This window comes from Loxodonta africana, chromosome 13, assembly GCF_030014295.1.
Source record: "Loxodonta africana isolate mLoxAfr1 chromosome 13, mLoxAfr1.hap2, whole genome shotgun sequence".
NCBI lineage: Eukaryota > Metazoa > Chordata > Mammalia > Proboscidea > Elephantidae > Loxodonta > Loxodonta africana.
This window is the reverse complement of record NC_087354.1, coordinates 34,558,889-34,572,149: the sequence shown is the minus strand read 5'-3', so window position 1 is coordinate 34,572,149 and position 13,261 is coordinate 34,558,889. Positions and strand designations below refer to the sequence as shown.

Here is a 13,261-nt window from a genome sequence, read left to right as displayed (position 1 = left end):
CAGTAGCAGGCGTTTGGAGGGGGTGTATGCAGACGAGCTTCCTGCTCAGGGTCTGTCGGGTGTACTCTCTCAGGGTTGGGCCTGGCTGGTTTGGGTGGATTATTGTGGCATGGGGGATGGCCTCATTTACTTTGTGAAGATGAAGTTAATGGAGAAATGGGTTTTATTTTCACATAGGGTCGGAAAACTATGACCCATACACCAAATTCAGCTCATCGTCTCTTTCTGTATGAGCCGAGAGCTAAGAATAGTTTTTACATTTTTAGATGCTTGGGAAAAAAATCAAAAGAATAAACCACATTAAAAAAAAAATTGTACGAAATTCAAATTTTTGTGTCAGTAAATAAAGTTTTAGTGGAACACAGCCACACTCATTCATTTACATATCCTCTATGGCTACTTTCAAAGGAGCTCTGCTGGCACAACTGTTAAGCATTCAGCTGCTTATGGCAAGGTTGGCAGTTCAAAGCCACCCAGCGCTCCACGGGAGAAAGACCTGGTGATCTGCTACTGTAAAGATTACAGCCTAGAAAACCTTAGATAATTCTTTGCAATGGGGGCAGTTCAACCCTGTCACATGGGATTGCTATGAGTAGAAAGCTGACTGGATGGCACCTAACAACGACAATTGTTGCTTTCACACTACAACAGCAGAGTGGAGAAGTTGAGCCCAAGACCGTGTGGCTGACACAGGCCAAAACATATTTCCTATATGTTTCACAGAAAAAGTTTGCCAATCCCTGTTTCAAAGCATACATTCTCCTCCCCATGACGATAGCAAGAGTAGCTGTTTTATTTTTCTCCTCTTAAAGTCCCCTCTTTTAAATAAGCTGTACACTTTTTTCTCCCGAAACAGTTCTTACCTCTGGAATGACAATGAATGCGCCTGTCATTATGGTGAGCACAATGTTAATTCCAAATAACCATCTCAAGAATATGAAGTAGGAGGCAACGCCAGAACCAAAATGACCTGAAAGAAGACAAGATAATGAGAATAGTTTCTATAAAATCCTCACAGCACAAGTTCATTTTAAAGCAACAGAGAAATTTTTCTCATATTAGCAGGGCATAGAGTGAGAATGTCTTTATTGTGCCAGTCAGGGTGGTCATAAAAAGTGGTAACTTGCATGGCTATAGACGATCGTTAGTTTTATAGGAATGGTTGCAGGAAAAAAAATTCCTAGTTTACTAAACTTGTTATTGCTGTTGTTGGGTGCTGTCAAGCTGGTTTCAACCCGTCGTGATCTCATGTGATAGAGTAAAACTGCCCTATAGAGTTCTCTTGGCAGTGTTTTTTTTTTTAATTGTACTTTAGGTGAAGGTTTACAGAACAAACTAGTTTCTCATTAAACAGTTAGTACACATTGTTTTATGAAATTGGCTAATGTCATATGTTTTATGACTTGGTTAACAACACCACGACATGTCAACACTCTCCCTTCTCGACCTTGGGTTCTCTATTACCAGCTTTCTTGTCCCCTCCTGCCTTCTAGTCCTTGCCCCTGGGCTGTTGTGCCCCTTTAGTCTTGTTTTGTTTTATGGGCCTGTCTGCTTTGGCTGAAGGGCGAACCTCGGGAGTGATTTCATTACTGAGTTAAAAGGATGTCTGGGGGCCATATTCTCTGGGTTTCTCCAGTCTGTCAGACCAGTAAGTCTGGTCTTTTTTTGTGAGTTAGAATTTTGTTCTACATGTCTCTCCAGCTCTGTCCAGGAACCCCTGTTGTGATCCCTGTCAAGCAGTCAGTGGTGGTAGCTGGGCACCATCTGGTTGTACTGGACTCAGTCTGGTAAAGACCATGGTAGATGTGGTCCATTAGTCCTTTGGACTAATCGTTCCCTTGTATTTTTAGTTTTCTTCATTCTTCCTTGCTCCTGAAGGGGTGAGGCTAGTGTAGTACCTTAGATAGCCACTTACAGGCTTTTAAGACCCCAGATGCTACTCACCAAAGTAGCATGTAGGACATTTTCTTTATAAACTATGTTATACCAATTGAGCTAGATGTTCCCCGAGACCATGGTCCCCACATTGGCTGTAGTCTTTATGGAAGCAGATCGCCAGGTCTTTCTCCCTTGGAGCGGCTGGGTGGGTTGAACCTTTGGGTTAGCAGCCAAGCACTTAACCTTTTTGCCACCAGGGCTCCTCATTTGCTAAATTACTATTCAACAATAATTTCCTTCATGACATATCCATATAAAATGCTTTGATCAACTTTACATTTCATGTATGTTAGGAAGTGCTATCATCTTTTGAGAATTTGGTATATTTCTTTTCTATTCTGCATAGTTTTGAGAATTCCAAGGATTTTCCTAAGGGCCCTTTTGCCTTAATTTCAAGATATAAACAACTTGCTAGATGTTGACATTAGGAAAATATTGGAAAAAAGGGTGTATGGGAGCTCTTTTTGCAACTTTTCTATAAAGTTATTCTAAAATAAAGTGTATTAAAAGACAAATTTCTATGTATTGAAGAGGAAATAAGGTTGTATAGAAGAAGTTAGATGTGAGTGATATTTCAATGACTTCCTGGAGCAGGTGGATCTTTGCAATACTTAAAAACTAATCTATTGAATTTTTCTTCATAATTTAGTTTGACATAATAGAAAAACACAAAAAGTCACAAGTAAAGCAAAAAATACCATCTCTTACACTGAATTAAAATTACTACTAAAATTATTTTCAGTTATATTTTTAGTGCGTCATCTTCAGTGTACAATTTTTTGGTACAAAATTGGGATTGCTCCATAATATGCATCTTCAGTTACCAAAATATGATAAAATTTTCTCATGTCAGAAGAATTCTTCTATAATAGTGTTAGAGCAAATGAATTTATTTAACCTTACCCCCTACTACTTGACATTTAGGAAGGGTTCAACTTTTCACTAGGGTAAAAAGCTCTAGTTTTTTGGTTCCCTAGAAGCAGAGATTGAAAAAAGAATCCTGTTACACATGATTGACCTTACTGAGAAGAAGGGGGATGAGGAAAGCACAGTAGGTCAGGGGAAGGAACTAAGCAAAATGTGTTCTCATGTGGAGCCGAGTTTAGCTTGACCCCATGGGGTGCACTGGAATGTGGATCGCACCGCAGAGTTGGACCTACTTTGAGAAAGAAAGCTACCTTTCTGCCAGTTGGTCATTGGCTCTAGGTTATTAGGGCTCGCAGGGCAGGGGATTGGAGGTAGGCTAAGCATGCCTAATATCTGGGGCAGGTTGGCTAAGGACAATTCTCTAAAGAAGGGGGCAACTAAAGTCATAAGCAGCCAACACCCAGAGCAGCTGAGGAGTAGGTGTGCCAGCCAGGTAAAGGGGATCTGGGTGGGGTGCCGACAGCATCCACTATACAGCCTAGTTCATTGATTTTGTTGTGGCTGCTGTTGTTTTCTCTGGCTGTTGAGGTACGGAAAGGTTTTATCCAAGGGAACAGACATTTTGAAGAGGTTTAGTCCATATCGTCATTTTTCTCTAGAAACACTGTTCCAATTTACATCCCAGCCAGCTACGTCTGAGAATGTTAAATTCATTTTAAAATTTGAAAATATTTTTCTTTGTCATCTTTTAGCTTTATTTTTTATATATATAAAATTTCTTTATTATGTAATGAAATACCACTGTACATTCCTCAATGATTTTACCCTTCAATTTTATAATTAGAGAGGCCTCCACTCTGAGATCGTACCACCTACATTTTCTTTAATTCTTTCATGGTCTTCTATTTAAATATTTAAAGCAATTTGAAAGTGAGAGATCCAAATTTACTCTTTAAAATGGTTGAATCAATTGTCCCAGTTCTGTTTACGGAAAAATCTGGCTTGATCACCATAATTAGCATACGCTAAAGATCTATATATACTGTTATTTGTTTCTGGATTTTTGCTTATTGCCTTGATTTATCAGTCAATTCCTGCACTATTGCCGTATTCTTTCAATTGTTGAAACTTTATAATGTTTTTTAGCATTTTGGTTAAGCAAGTTTATTTGCATTTTACCTTTAAATTTCTTTGGTTAGTTTCTTGAGTGTTTTTCTTCTGTATGAGTTTTATGATCATTGCGTCAAGTCCTAAAAACATTACATTGGGATTTTTATTGCAATTGCATTAAATTTGTAAGTTGAATTGGCGAAAATCAACACCTTCCAAATATTAAATCTTCCCATGTCTCTCCACAAGACTCCTTTAATATGTAGTGGTCCAGTTTTACAGTTTTCTTTACTTCATACACATTGTTAAGTTTATTCCTGGTAGTGTGTGTGTATGTGTGTAAATGTGATTGTGAACGTAATTTATTTATTTTGCCAGGACATATTTTCTAAATGGCTACCATCATATCTATGAAAATACAAATTTTTGTACTTTTCTTTTGCAGCTTCCCACCTTACCACCCTCTAACTCATCTACATAGTTTTTCACTTGATCCTTTGGGGTTTGGGCAGGGTCTCGCTGCATGAATGAACTGAGAGAGGGCAGCAGGGCCCCAGTGGAATATGGAAAGGCATGAGATGGAATTGGGCCTGTCTTGGGAGGCACTGGGGATGGACACCATGTTTTCTATGTCCTTTGAGCCCTCATGGCTCAGTGGTTAAGGGGTTGGCTGCTAACCAAAGGGTCAGCAGTTCTAATCCACCAGCTGCTCCTTGGAAACCCTATGGGGCAGTTCTACCCTGTCCTATAGGGTTGCTATGAGTTGGAATTGACTCTACGGCAATGGGTTTGTGCCACGTGGAGCCTGGCAGAGCACATATGTGTATGTGCGCTGGCTGCACACGTGTGTGCACCAGGACATACCGTAGCCTCGCCTCACTGTTGATCAGCTACTTGTACTGTGTTCTCTGCCTCAATTCTCTAAGTGCAAATACTCACTCTCGATTTTCTTTATCCTCATTTCCCAGGGGATGAAGATGACCACAAAGTTGCAGGCCAGACGAGCAAACTTCCGCCAGAGCTAGGAAGGAGGGGGCGGGGTTAGAGAGCTTTACGTTCATGATGACGGCAATGACGGTGTGGTGCTGGGAGCCCTGTGTCGAGGAGTGCTCCCAGACATACCCTCTGAGACCTTCAGTTGTGGCTTCACAGGACTTTAAGTAGCCCCAGAACCGAAGTAGCCCCCTGTGTTTTCTGCGCTTCTGACCAGGTGAGTGGACACCTGCTTTCGGCCCTGAGCCACAGGGTCTGTATTAAGGTTCATATTCTCTAGGGTCCCAGCTTGCCTTATTCCTAACAGTCCTGTTACAGAACACACCAGCTGTTGTTGAGTTGACTCTGACTCATAGTGACCCTATGTGTTTTAGAGTAGGACTGTGCTCTATAGGGTTTTCAATGGTTGGTTTTTCAGAAATAGATTGCTTGGCCTTTCTTCTGATGTGCCTCTGGGTGGACTTGAACCTCTAACCTTTCAGTTAGCAACTGAGCACTTTAACTGTTTGTAACTACCCAGGAACTCTGCTGCAGATAACAGAGAACTGCCAACCTTTAGGTTAGCAGCCCAGTGCAAAGAATTTGTACCACCCAGAGACCAGAACAAGAGCAGTGGAAATCTCTGAGGAATGATGTCAAAATACACCCACCTGGCCCCACCACGGGGTTGCCATGAGCTGGAATCTACTCATTGGCAACTGTTATTTTTTTTTTTTTAAATCCGTATTGGGTTTACTGTTACTAAAAGTCCCAATACTTTTTCATTGTGATAGGTAAGTTATTACAGGTTGTCTGAAATATTGGAAGCAATTTAAATATCCATCATCAGCAGGTGAATGACTAATTAAGTTAATATATATTTATCTGGTGGGATATTATGCAGTCATTGAAAACGATGAATATAAAAGCTAGACAGCAACATGGACGAACACTTATGTTACAATGCCGAGTAAACAAAGAAGCAAGACGCAGACGTTTGTACACTGCTATGATGTGAAACTTATAATATTTATGTAAAGACTGATATATGACATTTAAAAATGACACTACTTTGGGGAGTAGGGCTCATAGAAGAAGTGATCTTTTTAAATCTTCTAAACAGTTATGAAAATTATCGCAATGTCTTTATGAACAGATAATTTCGCTGTATACTAAAGTTTGTCTTTAAGAAACTGAATGGGTAAAAATAACAAGAAACAAAAACCTCAGCATCATGCATGTGTTAGAGAGTGAGCACTGGAATGTGCCTGTAACTTTCTCATTACAAGGGACACAGTGACTGGAACCTGATTAAGTCAGGAAAGATGCTAGATCATTCTCCCAAAAGAAGAAATCCTTTTTCTGCTAACTTATACTTGCTCCCTGCCCCCCCCCCCCCACTCTCTGCTGTCGATTCAATTCCGACTCATAGCAACCCTGTAGGACAGAGTAGAACTGCCCTGTAGAGTTTCCAAGGAGTGTCTGGTAGATTCGAACTGCGGATCCTTTGGTTAGCAGCCATAGCACTTAACCACTACGCCACCAGGGTTTCCATACAATTGGCAAGTGACAGCATCTGGGACCACAATCCAAGCTTTGGGAAATGCAGACTTTACAGCTCATATCGCCACTCTATAGCTGTTAATGACTCATATTCACAGCCAAGTACAATGGCAAGTGCAAGGACAAGTGCAATTTCTTACTCTGGAGACCACAGGTCGGGGTGGGAGTGCCCCAGGCATGCGCCTTACCTCTGCACCTGCTGCTTGGTAGCCTCGGGTTCTGGTCAATCTCCCTTCAAACTTCAGCACAATCTCCTTTGCTCGTCTGCAAGAAGAAGAAAAAAAAAGAAAGAAAAAGAAAAAGATTGCGAACACAATTTTGTCACACTTCCAATCTTTGCAAAATATTTGTGAAAACACAATGAGAACAGATAGTTAAACAAGGTGGGATGAGATGCTGTGGGGGAAGAGGGGTGGAGTTACACAACTGTTTTATTTTCTGACTTTTGGGAATCAGAAAGCTCCTTTAAGATATTTTCTTTAACATTTAAGCAGACAAATCAATACCAAATGACAAATTCATACCAAAATTAGTTAAAACTGAATTTCTTTAAGCCCATCCCATCCCGTTGGCTAGGAATCATTTGTTTTGGACATCCTGGAAGCAGGTACCGGTGTCCCACCTTTCACCATCTATGTCAGCGCCTTCCTCCTGCAGCCAAGTATTTGAAAGAGAAAGTCAGAAAAGGTGCTTCCGGACGAAGGTGGGGTCTGGCTAATGCGAACAAAGGGGTTGTGTCTACAAAGCCATGAACAACCTGATTCAGCCCAAATAAATGACTAACACACTAACTGACCACTTTGCCGAGTTGACCTGATGTCCCTGCCTATTAAATGACTAATCCTTGAAAATGGCCCGAGTTCACTGAAATGGATGGTTAAGTGCACACCTAAATGAACAGCAGGATTAGAAAATGAATGACAGTCCCATGGACAGATTAGCTTGAAGACTCTAAGAGATGAATGCCACCTCATGTCACACTAGGTAGTGATTCTACACGACTCCAATGCTGGGGTACTATTTATCTAATGGTCAGCCAATCTCTGCTTGATTATGCTCACTGTCGATGAACTTAGTTCTTTGGAATCAGTTTGTTAGTCTGACAGGTTTCCTCATTAGGATGTTCTTGTATGTGTGTCCTGAGAAGCATCCTAGCAATACTCATTGGTTTTAAGTTCTTCCTTGGGAAACCCAAAGAACAAGCAGGCTCCCTTTTCTACAAAGAGTCGTCTCATCAAAACATGACCTAACCAGAGAGCTGGCTCTTGGGCCTTTCTGGCCTCATTGCAATAGCCTTATCCCCATAGCCCAGCCAATGCACTGGCTTCATTCTGGTCAGAACCAAAAATGTAAGCAAGGGGGAGGGTTGATGTCCTATCCCATGCTACGGGCACCACATTGGGGGACATCTTCCATAGAGATGCATGCTACAAGCTCTAAAAGATAGAAGCTGATTAAAGCCAAGTAACAATCTATTTCATTTATATTTATTTATATTTTTTTCTTGCAAACATTTTCTGCATACTAATTTTGGACCATGCACATTGCAATACACGGATGTATAAGACAAGAGATCCTGCCCTGGAAGAGCTCACCGCTTAGTAGGGACGAAAGAGACATAAAGAAACAGCGACCGAGAGAGTGGCAATTAGCTGTGGTAAGTATCATGGTAAAGGTGTGAGTGGGATGCTGAGGTAGTGTGGAGGGGTGGACCAGTCTTAGACTGATAGTGATTCTGCCAGCACTGACCATGTCCTTCCCTAAAGGAGAAACCACACCTGCTGTATCCTAGCGGTTGACTTTTGCTCCAGACTACAGCTCCCTGCTTTTATCTGTGTCCAGCAATGCTCCCTGGATCCCCAAATAGCTAGACTTCAATGCTTTCTGAACCTTCCATTAGGATGAGCCTCAGTGGGTCCAATTAGTCAAGCGATGCTCCAGTAGCTTCTCAAGGTGATGGAAAGGAGATGTGTGTGACAAGGGCATGAAAAATGGAGGCTCAGAGTGAGAGCTGCACTCTGAGAGCTTGACCATTGGCCTGACTCATGGCCTTGCAGGCCATCTTGGTGCTCTGGCTGAGTGACATAGCCGAACAATATGGCACAAGGCCCTGTTTGTTCTTTTGTTCAGAAGTGCCCTGACGGAAAAGTCATCATTTGCTATGCTCCTTCCTCAAGGTTAAGAAGGCTTAGCTTGCTACTGTTTGGAAAACAATCATCATTGTTTCTATATGATCTTAAGAAATTCTGATAGAAAATTCGTTTGTTTGTTTTTCCTTTTCTTTCTTTACTTTTTTTTTTCATTTTAATTGCTCTAATGATTACTTTGATAGAGTTCCTATGTTTCAATAAACTAGAACACTGGGCATGGAGTCAGAAATCCAAGGTTTAAGGCTCAATTCTAGCACTCAAAAGCTGTGTGTCCTTGAATAAGTCACTTAACATCTCTGAGTATCAGCCTTCTCATCTGAAACATGGAGGTAGTGCCTTCCTTACTCAAAGAAGTAGAAATGATGAGCACTGATAACAGGAACAGAAGGCAGATGAAGAATTAATTGGAAACTTTTGAGAGTGAAAATATGGATGAGCTTAGCTATCTGCCTGTCTCCCGAGGGCCATGCTGTCTGCCTGGTCAGAGTGGAAAACAGATATGGGATTGGAAATCTAACGAAGGCATGATTTGATGGGAAAGAAGTGCAGGGCTAATAGATGGTAGACCTGGAGAGAAAGGGATATCTGCTTAGTATCTAGAAAAGGGCACCAGAGAGCAACATGCAAGAGTGGGTCTCACCCTGTCCACAGACAAACCTGAGTACATGAAAGAACCTGGTGCTTGTTAAAAACACACAGTTCTGGAGCCCTCTGCCATAGTTTATGATTCAGTAACTCTGAGGGCAATCAGGGGTTTTCAGTAACAATTAATTTGCTAATTCTAATGTAACTCAGTTCTGACAGCTTAACAAGATACATTTTTGGAAACACTGTTACAAGAGTGGGGTGCTATTTCTCACCATCACTTCTACTTTAAAGAGAAGGGAACAGGTATTTAGAGAAATTAAGAAAATTATCCAGTGGCTAGTGAGCGGTATCGGTAGTATTTGAATTCAGGCCGTCTGCCTTCAAATCTTTAGCACTTAACTGTTATCTAGACAGCCTCTTCAATATGATTCTCAGTATTATAATAATCAGTCTTCTCACAGAGATTCCCCACCCCGCCCCCCCGCCCCGCTCCGCCCCAGGGAGGTAATAGCCGAGCAGCTAAAATGAGTGTCTCTATTCATTCTGGTTAACACACCAGTCCGTTGCGAGTTTGGTTATCTTGTTCATTCCTGGGATGATGTTAAAATCTAGTATTTATAACTGGGAAAGCCTGGTAGCATAGTGGTTAAGAGCTACGGCTGCTAACCAAAAGGTCAGCTGTTCGAATCCACCAGGCTCTCCTTGGAAACTGTATTGGGCAGTTCTACTGTGTCCTACAGGGTTGCTATGAGTCGGACTCGACTCGACAGCAATGGGTTTGGTTTTTTGTTTTTTATTTATAACTGAGATAGATGACCAAACAATCTGCAACAAAACATATACCTAACACAGACAAAGATGCACACACTTGCACACACACACACAGAGTGACTGGCGACTTTTGAGATCCAGTATGGGCAACCAGCTGGGCCCCTCAGACATCTCTGTGACTTCTCTAAGTTAGGTCAACAGTGATGGACTCACCCCTCTCACAGGAGTGGCTTAGTGGAAAGCTTACATGCAATAATCAATAATTGCTCTCAAGGCCCTTACCGCAAGGCTCTCAGCTTCTGTCCCATGGGCCAGGGTCTGCATCGGATGTTTGCCATGAGGTCTTTCTGGAACTGTATATTCTGGAAGATTTGTTCCGGATCATTGCTGTCCCCTGGTTCGTCGGCATTAAAGCTGTCATCCAAGTTGCTGTATGGATCAGGGCATTGAGGGGGAAATCTGGTTAGTAGAGTACTCCGCTTCCAGCAAAGATATTCCTGCCCCAGGTAAGTCCAGCAACTCACTGCCTCAGGATACTAAGTGTGTGTATGAAGTGTGTGTGTGTGCATTTGTGTGTGTATGTGTGTGCAGGGGGGAAGTTCAGAGATCTAGAGAGGTAGAGAGAGAACTTGGCAGTATTGGCAGCCCACTGAAACGCATCTATTGGACTCTATTGCTTCAGTCCTTGGGGGGTGCAAATGGTTAAGACACTCAGCTGCAAACCAAAATTTTGGAGGTTCGAGTCTACTCAGAGGTGCCTCAGAATAAAGGCCTGACCATCATCTACTTTTAAAAAATCAGCCATTGAAAACGCCATGGAGCACAGCTCTACTCTGACAGAGATGGAGCCACCATGAGCCAAAATAGACTTGACAGCAACTGGCTGTTGCTTCAGTGGGTTAGTGGAAGAGAATGGTTTCTCAGGATGGAAGACAATAGTGTCTGATAGCAGCAGATGTCACAAAAGGAGATGAAAAGGTGTTTATATATGACTCCCGAATAGCTGCATCTTGAATGGCAAAACAATTGCTTTTTCAGGCTCCTTGAAATGATCAGCTAATTTTAGAGGCAGAACTCCTCCTTGTCCCCCAGTGATGAAGATAAAATAAATAAAAACCATACTTCTTTCACCCAGAGACCCCTCCCACTTGGCTTCATTTGAAACTTGAGACACCCGGGGCAGAATCAGGCAGCAGTTTTTACCGACACCACCTATGAAGAAAAAATTAGCCAAGCAAATTTTACGTAGACAAAATATTTCAGGGAAATATTTGCTGTCTAAGAGAACTATTGGCCAACAGGAAGCAATGTTTATTCCCAATTACAATTAATCTGCTAGTCTGAATGCAACTCTTCAGGAGGAGGTGAGAGTACTCTGCTATGGTCAGCGATATACCTTAAAAGTAAGAGAAATTATTTCCCTTGATATTCTCTAATTCAGATTGTTCTGACTTCATCGAAGGAGAATTTTCTCCAAATTAAAAAGGTTTTAATATACCTATACAAATATTTAGCAGTCTTATAGCACTTACACACTTCTAATTAGTCTGAAGCCTTTTCCAACAGACACTCTTATTTATTCTGACACATGTATTATCTGCTGTCTCTAGACACTGCTGATTGAGTGGCTGGAGAGAAAACAAGGAAAGGACGCACGCTATTTGGCCAGCAAGGAAGCAAGGTTGGAGTGCCGGCTTTTGGTTCTGATCCCTGCCCCACCTTATCAAGAAGCAGCAGGTAGAACCATATCCCTCTCTGCCCTTTGCTGAGTTTGCCACCCCGGATGAACAAGAACCTGGAGAAATGAATTTCTGAGTTCAATTTGGAGGAGAACTGAGAAGGATGAAGGCTTTTCTCTGGCCTGTGGTCAGGTCCCAGCAAGGCTCAGGTGACCCACCCACCTACACTGCCCAGCTGATGGATGGAACCAGCTCACCTGAGCAACAGGGACTCCTGGTAGAGGTAGCGCTGGCTGGCATTTCTCCGGATGCTTCTATAGCGCTGGGATGCCTTTGAGGATTTCATGAGAGCCAACCTGCTGCCTGTGGTCACTAGCAGCAGGCCAGGGGCTGAAAGTCAGCAGGTGGAGTTCTTTTCCAGCAGAGGTGTCTGGACCGGAGCTGCAGAGCTGCTCTGTTGTCCAGTTCTCAGGAGCAGGACTGTGCCCCTGCTCCTGCAGCTGGTGCTCTGAGCAGGGATGAAGCCGGGAGGCCAGTCATGCATATGTAACGGTAAGGTGGCTGCGGCAGTGGAGATTGGCTGGAGTCCGGACAGCCAAAGGGTGGGATCTAGGGATTACTTGGTGCTACCCAAATAATCACATCAATAATCCCTTGCATCCAGACAGGGCTCGATGATAGGGTCGCTGAGTCAGAATTGACTCGACAGCAACGGGCTTTGTTTTGTTTTATTTACATCTATTAAGATCCCTGGGTGGTGAAAAAGGTTAATGTGCTCAGGCTGCTCACTGAAAGGTTGGAGGTTTGAGTACACCCAGAGATGCCTTGGAAGAAACGACTGGTAATCTACTTCTGAAAAACCAGCTGTTGAAAACCCTATGGGTACAATTCTACTCTGATACACGTGAGATCATCATGAGTCAGAACTGACTCCACGACAACTGGTTCTCTGGAGATTTTTTTAACATCTATTACCATGGCTGGTGGACTCACAGAATTAGGGAGCAGGTAAGGCAGAGCTAATTTTTCTCCCCATTTTTACCTCTGAAGAAAGAGGCTTGCAGAGGACAAGAACCTTGCCCATGTTCACAAGCAGAGACTAGGGTGAGGCACAGTCACAACATTTTGTTTATTAACAAGTATCCCCCAGCTTACGAGTCTGTTGTAAGTTCATTCTGATGTAAGTCAAATACCTCATTTTTTTTTAAGGTTTCATTATTATTGCCTTTTATTATCAGTATCTTTATAAATCTGATATTTATTTGTCTTTGGGGGCTGGAAACATTACATATAGACTTCTAGATATGATGACATCAGCAAATTACATGCTGCAACATTGTATGTAGTATGTATTATTAGCAATAAAATGTACAAAAAAGAAAAACCAAAAAAAGGGTGGTCGTGAGCGCAGTTTATCGTAACTTGAATATGTCGTAAGTTGGGGACTACCTGCTTCTATATTTATAATGTTTTCTCAACTTTTGTTCTGTTTTGAAAAAAGAAATGTTGGCAGAATACTCCTAACCAGATCCATCAATTGCTAACATTTGTTTTATCTTCATCTAACGATATACTTTTTCTCTGCGCTATTTGAAAGTAGGTTGCAGAACTTATGACATGTTA

At 42.1% G+C, this 13,261-nt stretch overlaps 1 protein-coding gene across 1 annotated transcript in view; it reads right to left on the bottom strand.

Annotated features, from left to right (window-relative positions):
* Positions 1 to 12,945, bottom strand: part of TMC3 (transmembrane channel like 3) — a 42,867-nt gene extending 29,922 nt beyond the window's left edge. Inside the window, exons 1-5 of the mRNA XM_064267142.1 lie at positions 11,896 to 12,945; positions 10,242 to 10,388; positions 6,639 to 6,714; positions 4,855 to 4,936; positions 864 to 970 (exon numbers count right to left, since the gene is read on the bottom strand). Of these exons, the coding sequence (XP_064123212.1) occupies positions 864 to 970; positions 4,855 to 4,936; positions 6,639 to 6,714; positions 10,242 to 10,388; positions 11,896 to 11,984 (501 nt within the window). The 5' untranslated portion in view covers positions 11,985 to 12,945. The remainder of the gene's footprint in view (positions 1 to 863; positions 971 to 4,854; positions 4,937 to 6,638; positions 6,715 to 10,241; positions 10,389 to 11,895) is intronic.
* Positions 12,946 to 13,261: the final 316 nt, after the last annotated feature.